Source organism: Nycticebus coucang, chromosome 9, assembly GCF_027406575.1.
Source record: "Nycticebus coucang isolate mNycCou1 chromosome 9, mNycCou1.pri, whole genome shotgun sequence".
Lineage (NCBI taxonomy): Eukaryota > Metazoa > Chordata > Mammalia > Primates > Lorisidae > Nycticebus > Nycticebus coucang.
This window is the reverse complement of record NC_069788.1, coordinates 32,456,034-32,481,461: the sequence shown is the minus strand read 5'-3', so window position 1 is coordinate 32,481,461 and position 25,428 is coordinate 32,456,034. Positions and strand designations below refer to the sequence as shown.

The 25,428-nt window shown below is 41.0% G+C and overlaps 1 protein-coding gene across 1 annotated transcript in view; it reads right to left on the bottom strand.

Annotated features, from left to right (window-relative positions):
- Positions 1 to 25,428, bottom strand: part of TNFRSF21 (TNF receptor superfamily member 21) — an 81,603-nt gene that overhangs the window by 4,599 nt on the left and 51,576 nt on the right. The window contains exon 4 of the mRNA XM_053602211.1: positions 17,339 to 17,604. Within this exon, the coding sequence (XP_053458186.1) occupies positions 17,339 to 17,604 (266 nt within the window). The remainder of the gene's footprint in view (positions 1 to 17,338; positions 17,605 to 25,428) is intronic.

Here is a 25,428-nt window from a genome sequence, read left to right as displayed (position 1 = left end):
ACGAAGCAAACACAACTGTTTCTGAGAAATTCATGTAACTGATTGCAGATTGTGAAGACAATTGATCACTGCCCATGTGTGATGTTTCAGCTTGGCTCTTCCTCTGAGCTGCCGCCCACACCCTGATTCTGCTTCCACGGCAAGTTTGGGCCTTGGATCACTTACATACTCCAGCAGTCCTCTTCTGGTCTACAAACAAATTCTATGGATATGCTTTTAAAAATTTAATTCAATAGGCCTTGGCATGCGCCTCTTCTCCCTGAAAAGTCACATGGCCCATTCATGCCAACACACTTTTTTTATTCACTCAATTAGACAAAGAGCACTTGTCTGCATTCTGGTTCTTTGGGGACATTACACTGGAAGACATGGTCAGTCAATATAGTACACTGTTCTTGCTTAAAAAGAACTTTCCACCCACAAATCACATGCCAACAGACCAAAATGTCCACCCACCTATTTCCTGAACTCATTTGAAAACTTTAAATACTTAATTTTCTCCCAATTTTCCTAAAAGCTCCTATTGGTGGAAACTAAGCTTTCCAACATAATTTGTGAAAGAAAGAATGCTGACCTGGTGCCTTCCTGTAATCAGCAGTGTGTCAGGTGAATATAAAGACACCACTAAGAATAGTGTTGGCATCACCACCAGGCTAATCAGCATGGCCAAAGGCAATGACCATTTAACAATCACCTTTCTAGAAGATCTACTCAGCTACTCAGCATATGTCTCTCTCACTATGTACAACAGTAGCTGGTTGCATTCCACATTCATCTAAGGTTATTTGCATTTTCCCCACAAGGAAAAAAAAATTCTCCTGGAAACGTCTTTCCTCTCTTTATCTTAATATTTTTGATATCCATCAAAGCTGGTTGGCAAAACTGCAATTGGGCTTTGTGTTACCTGTGATATCTCTAATCAGAACACTGAGTCATCAGAGTATGTACAATAAATTAATTCTTTGTTTTATTAATTCTGAAAGTTCACGGTTCAATATTCTCAGTTTACAGCAAAGAACACCTCCTATAAAATTCAGATACTAAAAGGCAAATACTCTAAACAAAAAAAGCCAGATTTTCACAGACGAGAGTCTTCATACACTAATCCTTGCACATAAACTTACCAAAATAGTCCCAAATTAAAGTAACTTAATTTCTTAAACTTTTTTGAGCTTTCCAAATTCTGTATAAGGACATATTAACTTTCATAATTAGAAAAACAATAACTATTACTCTTCAAAGCAGTCAGCACTGGTAGCTATATTTTCCTTCTGCTAACTTCAAAACACTATGGCTGTAGTCACTCTTATTAGTAGCCAAGAATCAGGATAGCTGGAAGGTGATCTATGTGGCCGAGCTCCTCTCTATACGTTGTTAAATGTTCCTGGACACAAACGTTTTCATTCACTAGCCATTCTCCCTTCGACTTACTGCAGTGAGGCAGATATTAAGACTTAAAAGAAAAGCCTCTGGAAAAACTTGGCTTGTAAAGAAAATGTATCCACCAGATATTTAAAGCCCCTTTGGAGAAACTTGAAAACTTCCTTTTGCTTTATAGCCGTTAGTCACCCTGCTAACTTGGAAGACTCACTTGAGAAGTGAGGTAGAGACAGACAGAAAGACCAAAACTGTAAGGTGCAGGAATAATAAGAGAGCTCCCCAATCAGACCCACTGTGCGAACTTCAGGAGCATGTAACTTCCTCTGGCCAAATGAGTCTCAGTCTAAATTGATCAGGGAAGAAGGATAAATGGTTCACCTTCCTCAAGGGCTGAGTCACACCGATAGCTCCACTACTGACCAGTTTTCCTTTCTGAGTGCTGCAACTACTGATTATAAGGAACCATCCAAATAGATTAGGTGACCAGAGTATTGTTGGATATTTGGGGACCTGAGCATCTCTCGGTTCATAGCAGTGTTTATGAGAACAATGATTTAACCGTGTTTGGGTTTCACTGGAGTAAGCCACGGCCATTATCTTCTCCTTTCTCCATTTCCAGCTATTCCCTTGTCAACCCCAAACACCCTCCCAGTCAGAATTCCAAAACTGAAGTACCAACTCCAGATGATCGACCAAATCACAACTGAGAACTGAAGCTCCAAAATAATTCTAAATGAAAAATCACTTTCCTGCTTTTCCTGACCCTTCCTAACACCCTGGGCAAAGTTGTAGCGTTTCCCCAGCCCCTGGGATGGTGCAGCCATGAAGGTAAAGGAAAACCTTTCCCAGCCTTATTCATGGCAAGGGTGGTATATGCATGAAACAAGGTTCTGAGCATGTACTGTGAGCTGGCAGCGTTCCTGAGCAGACTCTGCAAGCAGGAATGGGTGAGAACTTCAGCCTCAGCAGCCGTCTCTACAGTCTGCAGTTCACGTTCCCCACAGTCAACTCCTAAAAATCAAAGTCATGAAAATCTTGGGAAATCATCACAAGGGAAGAGAGCAGACATATCACTAACTAGTTCTGTGGTCTTGGGAAAACCACTTCCTTCATCAGACCTGTGTCCTCAGTGCCAAAATGAAGAGGTCAGACCAGGTCACTTGTAAGTTCTTTCCATTCAAATTACGTCTTTATCTCTTATCTTGATATTGCTATTTCACTCTCCTTACCTCCCCGGCCCCCACCCCAAATCCCTTTCTTCTCCCAAGTCACCCCCACTGTTTCACTCAACTAAAGTTTATCACTGAGTTATTTTCAATTACTATCCAATTACACTCTCCCTGTGGTTACACAATCTGTTTTCATAAAACTAATTAACAACTTCGATGCATCAGTAACCCCCTGAAATGAAGCATTAATTACCCAGCCTGGATGCTCCTTGCCAGCTTACTAAAATGGTTCAACTTAACCCCTTGGTTCCTGGAACTACCCAGCTGGATACCACGGAGCCCTTTTCCCTGCAGTGTAGCCAGAGATGCCCAACAGTCTCCAGGGAAAGCCCCTTAACAGTCAAAAGTCACATGTCCGATCCAACTTTCCCCCCAGACCTCATCCAGCACCTAGAAGGAAGAGTTCCATGTAACAGGTGTGAAAATATCTACCACTTTAATAATTGTTTTTGAAATCACATTTGCTAAATCCAATTAAAACTAATTGTTAATTCCATAGGAGTTGATCAGCTTCTTACTCAGATCCAGTAAACAAAAAAGGGACATTAAAAAATAAGACATTACCAATACTGTGCTTGATGATTCAGTATAAAATATAATCTGTTTGCTACTAAGGTAGCTGTACTAGCTCCATTTCGCAAATGAAGCAATTGTGGTTCTAGGATTCAAGCCTGGGTATAGCAAGCTTCAAAATGACCCTTTCTTTTGCTGAGCCCTGTCACTTCCCTGTCTGGACCCCACAGCATTTAGGAAGTTGGCAAACCCTGTAAACTGATTATAAGCCATCACACGATCACAAGAAGTCACCCTGGCCTCTTGGCTATAGCGAAGGGGCCAGAAGCAGGGTCTGCAAGACGTGTGACTCAATGACTGACTTACAGTCCAGCTGGATGACTGCCCTGGGCTAACCAGGACAGACTCTGTAAATAACAGACACTTCAACTGTAGCCAATAACTTTGTTTTCTATTGAAAATATTTCAGATCTCAGTAGACCAGTGACTAGTTAAAAAAATAAATAACTCAATATCTACTTTATAAAGGTTTACCTCAAAGGAATTATAGTTACAAATAAATGTATAAGGCACCTATTTCAGAGTTATGATATTAACTAACTGGTTCCCATGCTCCTCCAGCTGCCCAAGATCAAATTAGATTACGAAGGCTTTTATAGGTCTATCTGGGCATGTAAGATTGAGCTTCGAAGAAAAGAACCCCTCCCAAACCACTATCCTCCTTGCCATGTAGACAGTTGTTGATATCTGAATCCATTTGGTTCCCAATGTGCAGAGAAAAGGAATTCAGATGATAAAGAATGTTTTGTTACCCAAATCTATGTGGTTCTAGGCTTTCAGATATATAAGGGGGTTCAGATAGTGAGGATTAACAGCCTAGTCACACAAAAAAATTTTCAGAAACTATTCAATTCCTAAGTTCAGATACTAAAGAACACCTGTATGTAACAATTTCTCCCTTAACAAAAAAATACATTGACCACACAAAGAAAGGAGGGAAAGGGTATGTTTCCTTAAAGACCCAGATGATCTGAGAGAAGAACTTTTAAATTATTCGTCTCAAGTGAATTCTTGTTAAATCCAAGCCAGAGTAAGGGGTCTTGGCAAGAATAACACAAATTAACTCGGCAAAATTTTTTGTACACAGAGAGGGAAATGGGAAAATGCTAATTTGGGAAAAGTCTTAGAACTAAGACCATGGACTGGAAATACACACACATACATTGATAAAACATAAATATGTTTTGTTTGTAGCTCAATCTTACATGCCTAGGTAGACCTACAAAAGCAAAATATGAATAACTATTAAATACAGATGGTATATTTATGGACTTTGTTGTGCTGTGCTTTCAACTTTTCTTTGCTGCATAAGAATTATTTTAAAGGGCGGTGCCTGTGGCTCAGTGAGTAGGGCGCCGGCCCCATATGCCGAGGGTGGCGGGTTCAAACCCAGCCCCGGCCAAACTGCAACAAAAAAATAGCCCGGCGTTGTGGCGGGCGCCTGTAGTCCCAGCTGCTCGGGAGGCTGAGGCAAGAGAATCGCGTAAGCCCAGGAGTTAAAGGTTGCCGTGAGCCGTGTGATGCCACGGCACTCTACCCGAGGGCGGTACAGTGAGACTCTGTCTCTACGGAAAAAAAAAAAAAAAAAAAAGAATTATTTTAAAAAGCTATGGGACAAAATTTAAAAGAAGGGTTAAAAGCCAAAAAAATCTTAAGACAAAAATCCCCCAAACTTTTCCTAGTCTTCTGAAAGCCTCTCTTTCATTTCTTTGCTTCTTTTTTTCTTCTCCTACTCAACCCTGACCCCAAGATACGATGCAAGGAGGTGCTTCTGTTATATAAGTCGGGAACAGTGTTAACACTTCAGTCAAAATTGTCAATTGGCAAGTGGGCAGCAAAGGTCTTCTGCTGTTTAGGGCTCCCTGGAATTAACAAACATCAGAATGCTCTGCCCAGCTTCCCCGGGGACCCCCAGCCAGAATGACTGAGATGGCACAGCAAAGCGAGGGGCCAGGAACTAATGTAGAGTCGAAGAACAAACTCACTCGCCATCAGGAGAATTTCAGCATTAACCTGGCCAAATAACACACCAAAACCCCTGGGGAATTGTTTTTAAAAAATACCCTTCCACTCACTCTTGATCTATTTGTTTCTACTGCAACCTTACTGAAAACTACATTCAGAGTTAGCCAGGGTGTGCTTCCAGACCTCAAACCTAAACCAAGTAGTTGGCTATAATTTTCTGACTATATGTTATCAGAGAATTCTGATCATTTTTAAGAATTAATTTCTTAAATCCACCCACATTTAAGTTGTTGAAGTGTAGATAGCTAATCCTTGCCCTGAATAAGACAACTGTTCATCTTCTGGATGTACAGGAGGGAAGCCACGAGGAGCCATAACACACAGTACTGCACAAAGCTGCCAAAGCTGGTAAGAACCAGCTGGCTCCGGAGGGAGGGGGACAGGGAGCGGGAGGGCGCACCCCGCCCAGATGCTGGCACGTGCCTCTGCAAGCTGTCCTGGCTGCTGACATCAACCATAACGCTATTGCAGCCCTGTGCTGACTCACTGACTAGCTTTCTCAAAAAAAAAAAAAAGGGAAGTGAGGACAGTAAGTGGGTGGGTGCTCCTGGTTGTGAGCTGGAGCCCACTCACATTTGAATACATTGCCAAGCCTTGTAAGAGCTCAGCATCATTGGAACACCATGCCTGGTGGAAATTGGTTGAGTTTCCCTAAACTTCTATTAGCAAGTTTCTCCCACAGAAAAAAAAAAGCCTTTCGACAATTCTTTTTGTTGTTGTTGTTGTTGCAGTTTGGCCGGGGCTGGGTTTGAACCTGCCACCCTCGGCATATGGGGCGGGCGCCCTACTCACTGAGCCACAGGCGCCGCCCAGCCTTTCGACAATTCTAACCACGAAGTAAGAAAGTGGCACAGATCTTTTTAAAGCTTGCCTTCAGACACTGCAGAGGACAGCAAAACATTTCACAGGGAACTCCACACCTTGAATTTCATAAGAAGGCTCAAGTTTATCTTTGTGGCTCAGGTTTTTTGAAATGGACAAATTCAACTGAATTAGTATTGTTTAATAAATGCATTAATTGGATCACACCATTAGAATTACAATACACATGGTCCACAATTCCAGAGGTACCTCCAACTTCAACCTGTACCTTCCAGGTCTCAGTTTCCTTCCCTGGTGGTTACTATTGTTATCAAATCCCTGCCTGCTCTTTCAGAGAGAGTCTATACTTACACTAACAATAACACATAGGAACATATATTGCCCACCCCACCCCTTCTTTTCTTAAAAATGTTATTTTTACATATATGTATTTACAGAGGATGCCAAAAATGTATATACATTTTAAGACAGGAAAAAAATGTTATTAAATCTGTAATACTCAAGTCACATTTGACTTCCACAATTACAAAGAAGTGCTCAATGTGACTTGTATTCATCTTTGTCATCGATATATATTGAACATGACAATTTTAGTGCAGTTTTTTTCTTTCTTAAAACGTATATATATATATTTTTGGCACCATGTGTGTTTGTGTGTGTTCATATTTCTTATAATATGGGGGTACAATGTGCACACTGTTCTTTGCTTTGCTTTTTCTCACTTAACAGCAATTCCTGAGGTTATCACATGCAGAGCAGCCTCGTTCTTTCTGGTAAATGTGTATGGTTCTGCTGTGTGGATTCTCTATCACTTAAGTAACAGTTCTCTGGGGCATCTGCATGGCCTCCACCCTTTTGCTATCACAAATGGCACCACAATGAGGACATTTGTAGTGGCACCATTCCAAATGTATGTGGCACCATTCCAAATGTATGTATTTTTTTTTTGTAGAGACAGAGTCTCACTTTATGGCCCTCGGTAGAGTGCCGTGGCCTCACACAGCTCACAGCAACCTCCAACTCCTGGGGCTTAAGTGATCCTCTTGCCTCAGCCTCCCGAGTAGCTGAGACTACAGGCGCCCGCCACAACACTCGGCTATTTTTTGGTTGCAGTTTGGCCGGGGCCGGGTTTGAAACCGCCACCCTCGGTATATGGGGCCGGAGCCTTACCGACTGAGCCACAGGCGCCGCCCCCGCGAGCGATCTTTCTAGAAGTAGAATCTTGAGTCCACCAGCATAGAGTATGGTAGATATTGCAAGGCTGCTCTGCATAGGAGCTGGATTAATTTATATGCCAGTCAGCAGTGTAGACTGTTCTTTCCATTTACTCCCAACACAAGAAGGTTGTACCTTTTCCTCTTTGCCAGTCTGAGTGGTTAAAAACCTAGGCATGTTTCAAAGTATCTCCCCTATGAATTGTCTTGTTCAAAAGACTATCCATTTTTCTCTTAATAATTTGTAAAATCTCCTTGTTTTTTAAGAAAATTAACCCTATGTGTCAACCAATTTCCCCAGTTATTATTTTGTCTTTTGATTTGTACATGGTGTGTTCTGGCTTGTGTATTTATCAGTAAGTATTTGAACTGTTCTTATATGGCTTCTGTGAATTCTCAGAAAAGTCTCCCCTACAGTTGCAATTATAAAATCAAAAATTTACCCCATATTTTTTGCTAGTAAGTCATCTTAATTCTTGGTCATTCCAGCCTGTCCCCTGACTCAGTCCAAATGCAGAGAAATCAGTTTCCTCTATGACAACTTTTTTTTAAAATGGAAAAATCAAGAGTGACATCTGCCTCTCCCAAAGAAATGCTGAGAATTGAACAATGAAAATGTTGAAATTAACTGGTGTACTACACATAATAAAACCTACTGCAGACCATAAGGCCATTCTTTATCAACAAGTGTACTCACTACTGACACAGATCAAGGGACAGTCTCACAAACACAGGCTGGAGAAACTAAGACAAAACTGGGAGCTGTTAAGTTTTATACAGATTGGTTTGGGCTTGATAAAAACAAAAAAAAAATGTGCTTTCCAGCGCTGGTAATTGATGGAAAAATAAGCTTCTTTTCCCAGTACTGATTCTGAATTCCTCCCAATGCACTTTTTGAGAAAGCCGGTAAGGGTGTGGATTAAAGGGGTGGGAAATGTCATAACTAATAGACTCAGCCTTTTCTGAATGTTGGACACTGTGTCTCAGGAAAAGATAAAAGTGCACTTAATCACCCCAGATAGCAGTTTCAGAGAATATACTCTGAAGTTTGGGTCACTTTGGAATATAGAAAGGGTAAAGTAGTCCTTCCTTCCGATGCTATCTTACAGTCTTCATGCACACTTCTATTATAAATTTTCTTATCCCACTGAATTCTAATTATTTGCACATATGTCTGCAACCCAGTGAGTGAGCTGTTGAAAGGCACAAACACTTTTCTTCTTTACCTAATACCAGGCATACAGCTGGTACTCGGCAAAAGGTTGTTGACTGACTGAATAGAACCCTGAAACATGACAGTAAGTAGAAGAGCCCGAAATGTCATCGAAAATCTAAAGTCTATTTATAAACATGGCTTCTTTGTGCACAATGACAACCTTAAACACAAGCATCACGAAGTGTGCCTGGGCTTATGTGTGTCAGCAATCCCTTCGGAACATCCCCTTCTCCTCACCACCCTGAAGTTCCCCAGAGCCTGCAGTCACACCCTGTAAATTCAGTAGCTTGACCTGAAATGACCCTTCACGCTGCAGTGACAAAGCAGAGGGCCAGAGCTAACTAGAGTTGCTAGTAAGTCATCTTAATTCTTGCTCTAGCTAACTCTCTAGCTAGAGCTAGAGCTTCAGCTAACATCTTAGGTTTAGGTCTTAGGTCTTAAGACAAAAGTCCCGATTTTCTACAAAATGACCAAATGGAAGATTAATGACAAAGGACTAATTTGTACAGACTAAAAGCCAACAGTTAAATGTACAGCTGGCATTTGCTTCTACTTGCCCTCACTATGTTACATTTCTGAAAATAGCTGGTCTCAGTCGGATCCGTAGATAAGGACAGCTGCATCGTGAAGCTGTAAGCAAAAAAATCAGTAACTGTGGTCCCCTATGCAGCAGAAGCCACAACACTGTTCTCGCCAGAATCGAAGGCCCAGCACTCCTCTAGATGCTGGGATTCTTGAAGTTGATTACACAGAGCAAAGCCACCCAGTCTCCAACACAGAGCCTACTACAAGAGGGACAGAGAGAGAGAGGCACCAGCAATCTGCCCTAAGACGTAGCTCTCCTATGTCAGCAGTCCCCAACTTCTTCGGCACCAGACACCAGTTTTGTGGAAGACAATTTATCCAGGGACTGAGGTTGGTGGGGCTTAGGGATGGTTCAAGTGCATGAACATTTATTGTGCACTTTACGTCTATTAAGACCACACTGTAGCACATGATGAAATGATCATACCGCTCACGATAATGCAGAATCAGTGAGTGATGGGCAGCGGCTGTAAATACAAGTAAAGCTTTCCTGTAAATACCAGATGAAGCTTTGCTCACTTGCTCACCTGCTGCTGAGCAGCCTGGGTTCCTAACAGGCAGACTGGGGTTTGGGGACGGTCCTATGTGGTTGTAGGAAGGATTAACATGCCCTGACAAATAATCATTCTACTACATAGACCTCCACAACAAGAACACTGACGCTGGGTCCTTGAGTTAAGCTGTGTAGCATTCATCTACCGCCCTACAGAAGGAGGATTAGAAGTTGCACATAGTGCTCACTCCCCTCACCCATCAACACCAGCCCTTTAAACGTGTGAATCTCTGATCAAGGCACACAGCTAAAGTGATAACTTCGTATTTTAAATTTTTGTGGTTGTTTTTAATATTCTCATTATTAAAGTGTCTATAAAATTTCTTTCACCTCCCCTTTTCCTTGGGAAACAATGAAGGGATGCCGGAACTGAAACCACAGTGACTTCTGAATCTAGCCACTAAATACCACTTTACTATCTCACTTCTCTACATCCACAGTTTAACACATCATCACCTCGGTTAATTCTGGTAACTACTCAGGGAGTGGGAAGGGTATGGCCTTAAATTCCCATTTTAAATGAAAAATTCTCAGAGTTAGAGAAACTATTAGATCAGGGTTTCCTGTGAAAAAGAAACAGATTTCCCCCCCTCTACTTTATCCAAGGGGAGAGTAGAGATTATATTGATTAAACCTGTCTGCATGTACAAAGGCTCTAAAAGAAAAAAGGGGGGGGGGACTGAAAACTGAAAAGAAACCAGTTGCTCAATTTTATTACCCTTTTCCTGATAGCTGTTAAGAATAGACCATTATCTTCCCACATACCATGGCTGAAGAAAACATCCCAGCCTGCCTAGGAACATTTGCTTGGGCAAGCCCTAAGGAATACATATCTCTAGTTCTAGGGTCTGAACCAGGCAGCATCCCTCTTGCTCCACCACCTACTTCAAGCAGTCTTGCAGTTGGGAGAAACACCCTACCCAACATTAAGTGCCCTTCAGTGTTCACAATTTCAAGGGTCCCTTCTGTGTATGAGTTGGGGCTAGTTGAGAACACTTTTCCATCCCTCTTGCCACTAGAACCTGGAGATAAAGGCAACTATTCATACAACCATTTGTCGAATGCTTACTGGGAATCAGTGAGGCCCACAGGACAAGCACTCATGTTGTTCCCATTTTCTCAGGAAGAAACTGAGGCAGAGAGGCCAAGTAGTTTACTCGGGGTTCCCAAAGCTGCCGGGAAAGGATTTGAACCCAGCCCACAGCTGCACACAAAGGTTCTGTTGGGAGCCTAACTGGCTGCTTACTGAGGCCAGCATACTACTACTCCTGACTGCTCGGATTTATTTTCTCAGATTCTATTAAGTATGTGTAAGTTTGTTCCATTCAACTGTAAGCTTCCTGGGTGGCAATGACTTTGTCTTATTCATCTTTTGCATTGCCCAAACTGCCTGGTATAATATTGTGCACAGAATTTGTTATGTAATATGGATTTAAAAATAAAATCACACCATCTCCTTTGCTGTTTACTAGGGGAAACTTAAATCCAGAAATTAACAACTAAAAGAAAATAATTGATAAGCTAAAATTTTGTTTCCAGCTATCCTTCAAAAACTAAGGTGAAATAATGCTATTCGTTTATTTATTTATTTAGTGAGTATGTTCCAAAGAAAAACTGAGTTAGTTTGTTTATTTATTTATTTATTTTGAGACAGAATCTCACTCTGCTGCCCAGGCTAGAGTGCTGTGGCATCATTGCTCACAGGAATCTCAAACTCTTAGACTCAAGCGATTCTCTTGCCTCAGCCTCCTGAGTAGCTGGGACTACAGGTGGCTGTCACAATGTCAAGCTAGTTTTTCTATTTTAATAGAGATAGTGTCTCGCTCTTGCTCAGGTTGGCCTTGAACTCCTGAGCTCAAGCAATCCACTGCCTCAGCCTCCCAGAAGTGCTAGGATTACAGGCATGAGCCATTGAGCCCAGCCAAAAAAACTGCATTTATTACTGAAAACCTACACAGAAATGTGATTTAGGCCTAAGAAAAATGATCACAGGTAGAAGGTGAAGTTGCAGGAAGGTATGAAGAACAGAAAAGACTGATGATACACAGTCTTTACCTGATACACAGGTCAATCTGTGTGGATCCTGACTGTGGAAAACCAGATGTATAGCATTAAAATTTATAACAAAATCAAAACATAAGAGAAGGATAAAAAGCATTAAAGTCTTTGAGGAATGTGTGTTATCAAAAATGGTAAAAGCAAAAGTATGCATTTATAACATGTCTCCCATATAGTCATCGTATAAGCCCTAGGGTATCTGTTGAAAGTAAAAAATGTGTAACTAACAAGCTAGTAGAGAAAGGAACATGGAATAATAAAAAATACTTGATTATTTCAAAAGAAGATAAGAAAGGAGAAATAGGCTTACAGACAGACAAGTAAAAGACAGACAAGAAGAGGATAGATTTAAACCCAGATACAAGTAATTACATTAAAAATGTAAATCCCCTGAAAGTCTCTAATTAAATGACAAAAACTGTCAGACTAGATTTAAGAAAAAAGACCTTAAATATGGGTACCTTAAAAGAGACATTCTTTACATAAAGACAAAAAAATTCAAAGCAAAGGTGTTGAAGAGGAGATAACATACAATTTGGAATGCTGTATTAGGGGTTCGTTTGGTTTTCTAATAGCTTTGGCAAAATCCCGGCAACTTTCAACTATCCTTCTACTACTTTGCTGCTGCTTCCAAATGCTGATGCCCGAAAGGAAGAACCGATATGACTCTGAACTTAGATACTGAACTTGAAAGAAGAAAGTGCTGAAAAGTATACCTCACCCCTGAGATAGCGAGTCAGACTCCAGATGTGTTTCATTTAAAAACGGCTAATAAGCCACCATGGTTAATAATGGACCAGCTTTTCTTGACAGAAGTAACAAAAAGCCACACCAGGGATAATCCTTTGAGTGGAATATAACATGGGTGCTCTCAGGATCATGAATAGGGAAAAATATTACCCATTAAAAAGAAAGAATAGTCATTTTTACACATTAAGAGTCCATTAACTCCTGAGACAAAATGTGAAATCCCAGCAGTACCACCATCTACAGAATATTCAAGTCCATCATAAGATGGGAAGAATACATCTCAATTACTCCCTGTGCTTCCTCATTTTCTTGTTTGGCTTGAAAAGTCTCCGTGATAAACTATGGAGAAACAGTTACATGCAGTATGATTACAGGATGAGCATCTCTCATCCCAAAATCCAAAGTCCAAAACTTTGTGAGGACCAATATGACACCACAAGTTGAAAATTCCACATGTACTTAACACAAACTTTGTTTCATGTAAGACATTATTTCAAATATTCTATACAGTTACTTTCAGGCTATGTGTATAAGAGGTATATGGAACATAAATGGATTTTATGCTTAGACTTGGGTCTCATTCGCAGTGGAGTCCCAAATTCAATAACAATCTCAACATCTGACACACTTCTGGTCCCAAGCATTTCACATAAGTGATACTCAACCTGTAATAAGAATCGGCAGCCAGAAATCCATGCTCATTGGCTAAAAGAGTCAGAACTGGATTCAGAATGCTGCTAGAAAGTGATGTACATTATTAAAATGTGGAACGAGGAGCTTAATATTGTCATCTCAGCCTCCATTGTAATGCTCTGACACCATTGTTTCTCAAAAAATAAATAACAAAAAATAGGCACTATTAGAATCTTTTTGTATTATAGAGGGGGTAAGAGGAAGAATTAAAGTATACAAAGTTTGGCACTTAGGAAGAAGGTGCTTAGTTTTTCTATTCCTTAACCTAATGATTTTGTTATGAATCACTCTCCTTAATATTCACTCTCTTATTTTTCCATGGGTCCACCATGAGTTTGGGGTAATCAAATCCTAACATCACGTCAATCACACAGAAGCTTTGTTATAAGCATCATCAAGGTCAAGTGACTTATTCTCAGATATCTAAATCCTTCTCCAAGCCTGTTGCTCATCCTCCCAGTTCTTTCCTGAAAGTCTGTTTTGTCTCTGGTCTCCCTTTTATTCAAACTATAACCATTTTATTTAATTAAAGGATAAACATCTCCCTTGCTTTTCCCAAAATCCAGCTACTTATAGCCTCATTTTGGTTGTGAATAATATTTATTGAAATTATTTTTCAGAAAGTCACAAAGGACAGGTGTTTGTCTTTCAATGTTTACTGCTTGGTCAATTAGTAGGTATTTTTTCTGCAATTCCACATGTCAAAGAAGTTAGAAATATGTCAGGAACTTTCAAGACTACCTTCAAAGTCTTTTAGAATCCATAAATTTGGACCCAAACCGTTAACATGGATAAAATGTTCACTTCAATGGTGAAGAAGTACTGCACTGTCTGTATAAAAAGATAAAAGCATTGGGACTCCCCAAATACATAAAGTATACTTAGGCATAAGTATGAAGTGTACACACTTGAGTTCCTTGATATACAAAAGTTGGTACAGAATGATAGTGAAAAGTATGAGTTGATGTAAAAAAAAGAAAAAAGACAAAAATTCTACCTGGCTCTTTCAAGTGGTAAGTTTGGACCTCTGGAATAATAACACAGTCAAAATAACCCTTTAAATCTTGAGTGGGTTTTGTCAAGTCTTAGTGGCAGCATTTTCTTTACTTTGGGAATACTTTCCAAAACTAATTGAAGTCTGTGGGAAATATGACTCAATACCCAAATCTATACTTAATTCATGGCCTTTCAGGGAAATGCATTATATTAAGAAAGGCTAAGTATCCTTAATTAGCTTCTCATCTTGACTGTTATTGGTGTACAGTCTCAAAGAAAATGAAATACCTAGGAATATATCTAACGAAGGAGGTGAAGGACCTCTATAAAGAAAACTATGAAATCCTCAGAAAGGAAATAGCAGAGGATATTAACAAATGGAAGAACATATCTTGCTCATGGATGGGAAGAATCAACATTGTTAAAATGTCTATACTTCCCAAAGCCATCTACCTATTCAATGCCATTCCTATCAAAATACCAACATCGTACTTTCAAGATTTGGAAAAAATGATTCTGCGTTTTGTATGGAACCGGAAAAAACTCCGTATAGCTAAGGCAGTTCTTCGTAACAAAAATAAAGCTGGGGGCATCAGCATACCAGATTTTAGTCTGTACTACAAAGCCATAGTGCTCAAGACAGCATGGTACTGGCACAAAAACAGAGACATAGACACTTGGAATCGAATTGAAAACCAAGAAATGAAACTAACATCTTACCACCTAATCTTTGATAAACCAAACAAGAACATACCTTGGGGGAAAGACTCCCTATTCAATAAATGGTGTTGGGAGAACTGGATGTCTACATGTAAAAGACTGAAACTGGACCCACACCTTTCCCCACTCACAAAAATTGATTCAAGATGGATAAAGGACTTAAACTTAAGGCATGAAACAATAAAAATCCTCCAAGAAAGCATAGGAAAAACACTGGAAGATATTGGCCTGGGGAAAGACTTCATGAAGAAGACTGCCATGGCAATTGCAACAACAACAAAAATAAACAAATGGGACTTCATTAAACTGAAAAGCTTCTGTACAGCTAAGGAGACAATAACCAAAGAGACAACCTACACAATGGGAAAGGATATTTGCATATTTTCAATCAGACAAAAGCTTGATAACTAGGATCTATAGAGAACTCAAATTAATCCACATGAAAAAAGCCAACAATCCCTTATATCAATGGGCAAGAGACATGAATAGAACTTTCTCTAAAGACGACAGACGAATGGCTAACAAACACATGAAAAAATGTTCATCATCTCTATATATTAGAGAAATGCAAATCAAAACAACCCTGAGATATCATCTAACCCCAGTGTGAATGGCCCACATCACAAAATCTCAAAACTGCAGATGCTGGCGTGGATGTGGAGAGAAGGGAACACTTTTACACTGCTGGTGGGACTGCAAACTAGTACAACCTTTCTGGAAGGAAGTATGGAGAAACCTCAAAGCACTCAAGCTACACCTCCCATTTGATTCTGCAATCCCATTACTGGGCATCTACCCAGAAGGAAAGAAATCCTTTTATCATAAGGACATTTGTACTAGACTGTTTATTGCAGCTCAATTTACAATCGCCAAAATGTGGAAACAGCCTAAATGCCCACCAACCCAGGAATGGATTAACAAGCTGTGGTATATGTATACCATGGAATACTATTCAGCCATTAAAAAAAATGGAGACTTTACATCCTTCGTATTAACCTGGATGGAAGTGGAAGACATTATTCTTAGTAAAGCATCACAAGAATGGAGAAGCATGAATCCTATGTACTCAATTTTGATATGAGGACAATTCATGACAATTATGGTTATGGGGGGGGACAGAAAGAGGGAAGGAGGGAGGTGGGTGGGGCCTTGGTGTGTGTCACACTTTATGGGGGCAAGACATGATTGCAAGAGGGACTTTACCTAACAATTGCAATCAGTGTAACCTGGCTTATTGTACCCTCAATGAATCCCCAACAATAAAAAAAAAAATATATTAAAAAAAAGAGATTAGGTGAAACACAGGTTATAGGAAATAAGATCACAAATGAAATTTTAACATATAATTTATACTGGAATGCAATAATAAGAACTTTGGTTATAAAAAAAAAAAAGAAAAAAAGAAAGGCTAAGTAAAACGAGCTACGTCATGATCTTAACTTCCACTTGTAGACCACCTTCAGTGAGTCAGGCATTTTATACGCTTTATTTCTGGTCCTAATTCATCTTATAAATTAGATGACTGCAAATAACAGAGGCAGAGAACATTAAAGTAACTTAGCCTTGGTCGCCCAGCTAGGAAGCTCCAGAGCCAGGATTCAAGTCCAGTTCTGTTTGGCTCCAAAGCCAGGGCTCATTCTGTACATAAATCGCACTCCTGAGCCCCTGCTCCCAGCTGGCATACAAAACTGAACAACCCCAGGAAGAAGATGGATCCTGTGCCCAACCACTGCCAATATCACCTATGTTCTCAGGAGAGAAGGTATAGCCTTGCTAAGCCACCTAGCCAAAGACATCCTCCAGAGGAGCAGAGGGCATAGGGGAAAAAGCTTTTTTCTTAGTTTTGTTCAAAATGTATACAAAACGAGATTGTAAATTGGGTAGTAAAGGAATAAATGTGGCTGCACAGCCTGATACTAGAATGTACCCCCAAAGACAATGATTCTCAGGCCAGGCACCGTGGCTGATGCCTATAATCCCAGCACTTGGGAGGCCGAGGTGGGCGGATTGCCTGAGCTCACAGGTTCAAAGCTAGCCGAGCTACAGCAAGACCCCATCTCTAAAAACAGCCGGGTGTTGTCCAAGTCCCAGCTACTTGGGAGGCAGAGGCGAGAGGTTTACTTGAGCCCAAGAGTTGGATGTTGCTGTGAGCTAAGACACCAAGGCAATCTACAAAGGGCAACAAAGTGACACTCTGTCCATCCCCCAAAAAGATTCTCAAACTTTGCACATTGAAATCACTTGGGAGGACTTTTAAAAATACCAACTCCTAGCATGAGAACTTTTTTGAAAGTTCCCTTGATGATTCTAATGGACAACCCTTGAGAACCACTGTCCTGGAAGGTAGGGTGCGTTCGTGTGTGTGTGTGTGTGTGTGTGTGTGTGTGTGTGTGTGTGTGTGTGTGTGTGTGTGTGTGTACCTAGATACCCAGCATCAGTTATTTTTCCTTGTTCCTGTATACCTGGTAACATGGGAAACACGGGGATAGATTAGTGGTAATGCACAGGGGCAGGGCTGAGTTACCTGGGTGGTATCTTCCATCAGCCCACGAATCTTCTCCACAACGTCGTTTCTGCGGTGCTGCCGCAGGGCGCTGATCAGCTGGGCCAGGCTGGCCTCGGGGCCCCGGATGGTCCAATGCTGCAGAGCGGCATAGGCCCTCTCGTGGTCGGCTGTGTACCCGCTGGAGAAAGCTGCTACCTCTCTCTCGCTGGCATTGCACAGAAACTGATAGATATCCTTCCACTGGCTTCCCACTTGGGCTGCTACAAGCTTCAAGATGTCAATACCTACACCGGAGATGAATAAATTAAAAAGCAAATACATGCTTGTAAGGGAAGGTCTTTGTATAAGGCCACTCTACTTTACTTCTATTTTTTTTTTTTTAAATAAGGTCTCGCTTTGTTGTGCAGGGCATATGGGTCTTCAACTTCCAGGGCTCAAAAGTTCCTCCCACCTCAGCCTCCAGAGTAGCAAGGCCACTCTGCTTTAACCAATGAATGAGAATAAGCTTTCCCATTGCTGTATGTCAAAGGAACACTGCCTTTCATAAACACATGGCACACTCAGGCCATCCCAGGATTACTTAGCTACCTTTGAAAGCCAAACCCAAACAAAGTATTTAGAGGGACTCTATTGTCACTACAGCGGTCTCCCTTATCCAAGGGGGAAAAGTCCCCAGACCCCCAGCAGATGCCAGAAAGTGAAGATGGGTTCCTTCTTCACAATTTCCTGGATAGAAGATTCATTCTTCCCATAGATGTCAGCAACCTCAGCTGAGAGGTTTCTGTCCTTATTAAGTCCAGAACAGTCACCCCTTGAGTGAAAGGAAGCACGTTACATCATATTCAACTTGTCAGCATCACTACTCTTGTGTTCTGGGGCCAGTATCAAGTGAAATGAAGGTTAGTCCGATACAAGCATGCGACACTTCAGCCAGCGACCTGATAATCAGACGACTACTGAGTGACTGGTGGGCAGGTCTGTCTACAGCCAGGACCCACATCTAAGACGGGACAGAGTGGGATAGCCCAAGTTTTATTGTACTACTTTAAAAAGTGTGCTATTTAAAACTTAGGGACTATTTATTTCTGGAGTTTTCCATTTAGTCTTTTTGGACCCCGTTTTGCCATGAGTAACTGAAACCCTGGAAAGCAAAGCTAAAGAGAAGGTGAAACTGCTGTTCTGAATACAGCTGTAACCAAATACATCAGAGGCCCGGACTGAAAAGTGCTGGCTTCATGAAATTAGGAAAAGGGAAGGTACAAATTCAATCTTACCCAACACTGTCTGGGAAAAGGGTGTCCTGATTCTGGGAAGGGTGTCCTTTATGTCAACTGACGGGCCCTGCTGTCCTAGCCCAATAGAGGCATCCTTAAGAACATCTATCTTTTTATGTCCTAATTCCTGCTCAACAAGTAATTTTCTGAACCATTATTCAGTCTTCTAATTTGACTTGCTTAGTTATAATTAAGACCACAGCCAAAATGACAGTATAATAATAACAATAGTTTTTTATCTCCCCAGTATTTGCATTAGCTCATTGAACATCTTTGTAAGACATTAATATTCCAATTGCAAAGCTAAGGGGAAAAAAAGCTTAGAAAAGTTAGGCTGCTGGTCCACTATCACAAAAGGAGGTAGGGTGGGTACTAAACCCAACTCACCAGTTGGCTTTTCAAAATCCTGTTGTATGACCACTATTAAAAATTACTAGATGCTGGGGTGGCGCCTGTGGCTCAGTGAGTAGGGCGCCGGCCCCATATGCCGAGGGTGGTGGGTTCAAACCCAGCCCCGGCCAAACTGCAACAACAAAAAAAATAGCCGGGCGTTGTGGAGGGTGCCTGTAGTCCCAGCTGCTCGGGAGGCTGAGGCAGGAGAATCACATAAGCCCAAGAGCTGGAGGTTGCTGTGAGCCGTGTGATGCCACGGCACTCTACCAAGGGCAGTAAAGTGAGACTCTGTCTCTACAAAAAAAAAAAAAAAAAATTACTAGATGCTACCATCCAAGAGGAAGGAAAAGCCTTGAGCAAATAATCATGTCTGCTTATTCTGCCCCAATATTTAATATTAATATATTGTCATTCTGGCTAATCAGTCACTTGTAATCTCAGTGAGCATCTATGGTCCCCAAATCTGATCAACACAGGGTGAAATGCCAAAACTAAATCTCAGGATCCAAAACTCCTAGTGGGGTGAGACTCTGTAAATAGCTTGCTTTGCTATCTCCCTCTTTCTAGCATCTTCCCTCGGCAAGTAGTGGCTTTGCCACAATTTCTACATGGGGTACATATATAATGCTTCTATAGTAAGGACTCTAGAATTTTACCACAACAAGTGAGTAATCAATATCTGAATCAATATCCTATCTCTACTAAGGCCATAACTCATTTTCCTCCATGTCAAAGTGGTTACAGTTAACAATGTCTTTCTCAAATATTTACTATGAAAAAAATGGGCTCAAGTTCCCAAGTGAGATTTAGGAAGAAATAAAAAGTGGAGAATGAAGAAGTGCTTACTGCTGTGATTTTTTTCTTTCCTTGCTTTTCTTTTTGTTTGTTTGTTTGTTGTTTTGAGACAGTCTCACTCTGTTGCGAAGGCTAGAGTGCCATGGCATCAGCCTAGCTCATAGCAATCTCTAACTCCTGGGTTCAAGCAGTCTTTCTGCCTTAGCCTTCCAAGTAGTTGGGACTACAGCTGCCCACCACAATGCCCAGCTAATTCTTCTACTTTTTTAGTAGAGACAGGGTCTCACTCTTGCTCAGGCTGGTCTCGAACTCTTGAGCTCTAGCAGTCCACCCACCTCGGCCTCCCAGAGTGCTAGGATTATAGGCGTGAACCACTTCCTTATGGCCTGTTGTAGTTTTTCTTTTTTCTTTTTTTTTTGTTGCAGTTTGGCCAGGGCTGGGTTTGAACCTGCCACCCTCGGCATATGGGGCCGGCGCCCTACTCACTGAGCCACAGGCGCTGCCCGGCCTGTTGTAGTTTTTCAATTAAGTAGAGATTAACCAGAAAGAAAAAGCAAAAACATCTTTTTTGCTTTAATTAGTTGTTGAGGAAAGTATTTATAAAATGAGCTCCCAAATTTTGCCTAATAAAAGAACAATAATACAGAAGATTCCCTAAAAAATAGAGGACTTTATGGTTCCTCAACATAAACCCTTGCTCTCCCATGCAAGCCTGGAAGACTGTATACACACCCTTAAATAATGGCCTGAAACTTGTCTTCAAAAAATAAGTTTCTAGTAGCAGGCTGCTTTCTTGTGAACTATTAAAAGTAGAATGCCACAAAAAAAAACACCTTTTTTTCAAGAAAGTAGAATGCCACAAACTGAGTCATTACTATACTTATCACACCATTTTCCCTGGCAGTGTGAAATATACTTGAACCTGTTGCTTTTAAGTTTTCATAGCAATGTTTAGTCAGATACAGAGATTTTCATTTTTTTTTTTTTTTGAGAGAGAGACAGAGTCTCACTCTGTTGCCTAGGCTGGAGTGCCCTGGCATCAGGCTAGCTCACAGCAAATTCCCAAGCTTAAGTGATCCTCCAGCCTCAGCTTCCCAAGTAGTTAGGGCCACAGGCACCTGCTACAGTGGCTGGCTAATTTTTCTATTTTTAGTAAAGACCTGGTAGTCTGGAACTCCTGAGCACAAAGAATCCCCCCGCTTCAGAATCCCTTAGGCTCCCATAGGGCTAAGATTACAGGTGTGAGCCACTGCGCCCAGTCAGATATAGAGCTTTGATTCAAGCAAATAGGCTCTTCAAAAAACCTGTCTTATTTAAAACTCCCGAGGTAAGTTTAAGAAACAAGCTCGCTCCTTCCAAATACCAAAATGCTTGTTAGTCCCTTAATTTACATCAATTTGACTAAGGCCCCTAAACACGACTGCATTTCATTGTAAGCAAGATCTTTGCTGAAATCTTCCTTAGGTCAATGACAGTGTGGCTTTGGGCAGACTTCTAACCATCGTGACCATTTCCTCATTTGTACAATAGAGATACTCACTAGTTCCTGGAAATCAGCTGATTAACATTTTCTATAGAGTTCATTTATTTTTGGAGGTACCCCCCTCCTTATAAAAGCTCCATACACTAAGTACTAAAACTTAAGGCTGAATGCATCTCAAATGCAAATACATAGACTTTATAGAGTAATTACATAGTTTAAAGTTTTAAGTTTAACAACTCCTTCTTGCAAACCCAGTACTGTAGTTATACTTTTTTTAAGCCGTAAAATTTAAAAAAAAAAAAAAAAAAAAGGAGACAAACTAAAAGAATGGATACAGTAAGATTTCTCTTCAACTAAAATTGACGGTTAAGCTGAATTTAAGGCTTTGAAATCAGGTTTCATTCTCTCACTCAACTAGATTTCCCAAGTATGAAAACCTGGAGTCAAGTCCATGAACTGAGTGGAGTTTGCACCATTTTCCACCACTGCCCCTTCCCATTCTGGAGGAGTCAACCCATCAAAGATGGAGTTGAAAACGTCTTCCTCGGGAGACAGCAACCTTTCAGTCTAGCACATTATCTCAAAACCCCACTGAAGAGGCCAGTCTGAACTAGCCCGTGAGTTTGCTGCACCTTATTGCACCCACCGCAGCACCAAGAAAGGGAAAAGGAAAACTGAGGGAAAAAATTTCAAGAGTGTTTATTAAGCAGTCACTGTGTGTTAGGCTGTGTTTGCTAGACAGGTAACCTTTAGGAAATATTAAGACAAGCAACAGCTTCCTTGCATCTGGGCACCGTGAGTCTGGGGAGATAGGACTCCAGGCATCTCTGGCTGGTTGGATCTGCCTATCATCACTCTTATGAGGATACAGGGAGTCAGCGAGAGACTTCTGGACCCCAAGAGGAGGACTAAAACCGTGGAAAACCGGCAAGTGGTCGCGTGTGTTCTATCCGTCTAAACCCGCCCACAACTGTAAGTTCAGTAGCAGCGAGACTGCAAACCAGAAAGGCCTTACCTGTGAACTGTTTTGATGTCCTTGGACTTGGCACTGAGTTGAACTGCCTTGGGGAAGGCCTGAGCGGGAGTGCGGAGAACTTTGGCCGGTGTCTAGGGCCCCAGTCTGAGCCGCTGAGCCAGACAGAGCTAATAGTGTTTGGCGGTGGGTCACACGGATCCATTGTCAGCGATCTGCCCCGGCAAGCTCCGCCCTCAGGGTCACAGAGCTAGAAACGGGTGGGAGCTGGTAACCCAGCAACCAAGTAGCCTAAGGGTGGGGTCTGAGCCGCCTTGCAGCCCTAACCCTCAGGGGCGGAGTGAGACCAGTTTTGGCACACTGGGTAAGTGGATAGCCACTTCAGCAGCGATTCCAGCGAGAAAGCTGGGAAAGCTTCTGCTCAGCAAGTTTACAAGTTCAAAGTGCCTTTTAAGTAGGCTGAAGAGAGATTTAGGGTGTCTATCTGCTGGGGTTTGAGAAATCAGCAGCCTCCAGTCGTATCAGAACTGTGACTAACATCTCATACCCCAGAAGACCACGTGTTGCCCAGACAATATTCAATAACATATACAAACTGCTTTGTTTTTGGTTGTGTATTTTTTTCATTTTTTTTGTTTGTTTGTTTGTTTTTGTTTATTTTGACGTTGCTGATGTTCTTTTGTTTTTTTAATTTCAATCTTTTCCACACAGATCCCTTTTTCTTTCTCAATTTTCCTAGTTTAATTATAATTTCCCATTGCTGCCTTTTTTAATAACTTCAACTTCATTTTTGCTAGTGTTTCTACCGATATAATTTGGTTTTTCACCCAATTTTATCCCTGTAAAGTTTTCTGTTTGCTTGTTTTGGTTTGATTTATAGCATTTTTGTCTTTCCTCTCTACTTGGTGGAGGTGGGGTACTGTGTCTGACCAGGTTAGCAAAGAGCTGCTGACCTCAAGGGAACCACCCAACTGGGCACCCCCAGAAGGTGGGGTTTTTTAAGGTTGTGTCAAAGTACCCTACTGTACCCCTATATTGCCTTGTCTCCCTCTTTCTGTGGCTCTCTTCTTTTTGTCAATATTCCTTATACCCACCCCCTCTCCTTTCTCTATCTTTCTTTTTTTCTTATCACTCGGTCCTCCTTTCTTTCATCCCCTTTTTTTTGCTCTTCAACCTTCTCACCCTTCTGGTCCTGTAACCCTTAGTCCACAGGCACAAGAACTTAAAGAGTAAGAGGAAGTGAAAGGAAAATTAGGGCAAGGAAACAGATAAAAGAAATCACTCATGAGGAAGAATCAGCAGAAAACTCCAGGCAACATGAAGAACCAGTCTAGAACAACCCCACCAAGGGACCATGAGGTAGCTACTGCAGATGATTCCACCAGTATAGAAATGTTAGGAATGACAGAAAGGGAATTTAGAATACACATGTTGAAAACAATGAAAGAAATGACGGAAACAATGAAGGAAATTGCTAATAAAGTGGAAAATAACCAAAAGGAAATCCAAAAACAGAATCAAATAAGAGATGAACGATATGAAGAATATAAAAAGGATATAGCAGAGCTGAAGGAACTGAAACAGTCAATTAGGGAACTTAAAGATGCAATGGAAACTATCAGCAACAGGTTAGACCATGCAGAAGAAAGAATTTCAGAGGTAGAAGACAAAGTTTTTGAGATAACTCAGACAGTAAAAGAGGCAGAAAAGAAGAGAGAGAAAGCAGAACGTTCACTGTCAGAATTATGGGACTTTATGAAGCATTCCAACATATGAGTTATAGGAATTCCAGAAGGGGAAGAAGAATGCCCCAGAGGAATGGAAGCCATACTAGAGAATATTATAAAAGAAAATTTCCCGAACATCACCAAAGATTCTGACACACTGCTTTCAGAGGGATATCGGACCCCGGGTCGCCTCAACTCTAACCGAGCTTCTCTAAGACACATTGTGATGAACCTGTCCAAAGTCAAGACAAAAGAAAAGATTCTGCAAGCTGCCAGGAGTAAGCGCCAGTTGACCTACAGGGGCAAATCCATCAGAGTTACCGCAGACTTCTCTAATGAAACTTTCCAAGCAAGAAGACAATGGTCATCTACCTTTAATCTACTTAAACAGAACAATTTTCAGCCCAGAATTCTGTACCCTGCTAAGCTAAGCTTCAAAATTGACGGAGAAATCAAATCATTTACGGATATACAAACATTGAGGAAATTTGCCACAACAAGACCAGCTCTACAGGAAATACTTCAACCTGTTCTGCACACTGACCACCACAATGGATCAGCAGCAAAGTAAGAACTCAGAAATCAAAGGACAGAACCTAACCTCCACACTGATGCAAAAGATAAAACTAAGCAATGGACTCTCACCAAATAAGACGAATAGAATACTACCACACTTATCAATTATCTCCATAAATGTTAATGGCTTGAATTCCCCACTGAAGAGACATAGATTGGCTGACTGGATTAAAAAACACAAGCCATCCATTTGCTGTCTGCAAGAAACACACCTGGCTTCAAAAGACAAATTAAAGCTCCGAGTCAAGGGTTGGAAGACAATTTTTCAGGCAAATGGAATTCAGAAGAAAAGAGGAGTTGCAATCTTATTTTCAGATACATGTGGATTTAAAGCAACTAAAGTCAAAAAAGACAAAGATGGTCACTTTATATTGGTCAAGGGAAAACTACAACAAGAAGACATTTCAATTCTAAATATTTATGCACCCAATTTAAATGCTCCCAGATTCTTGAAGCAGACCTTACTCAGTCTGAGCAATATGATATCTGATAATACCATCATAACAGGGGACTTTAACACACCTCTTACAGAGCTGGACAGATCCTCTAAACAGAAATTAAACAAAGATGTAAGAGATTTAAATGAGACCCTAGAACAATTATGCTTGATAGACGCATATAGAACACTCCACCCCAAAGATAAAGAATATACATTCTTCTCATCACCCCATGGAACATTCTCCAAAATTGATCATATCCTGGGACACAAAACAAATATCAACAGAATCAAAAGAATTGAAATTTTACCTTGTATCTTTTCAGACCATAAGGCACTAAAGGTGGAACTCAACTCTAACAAAAATGCTCAACCCCACCCAAAGGCATGGAAATTAAACAATCTTCTGTTGAATAACAGATGGGTGAAGGAAGAAATAAAACAGGAAATC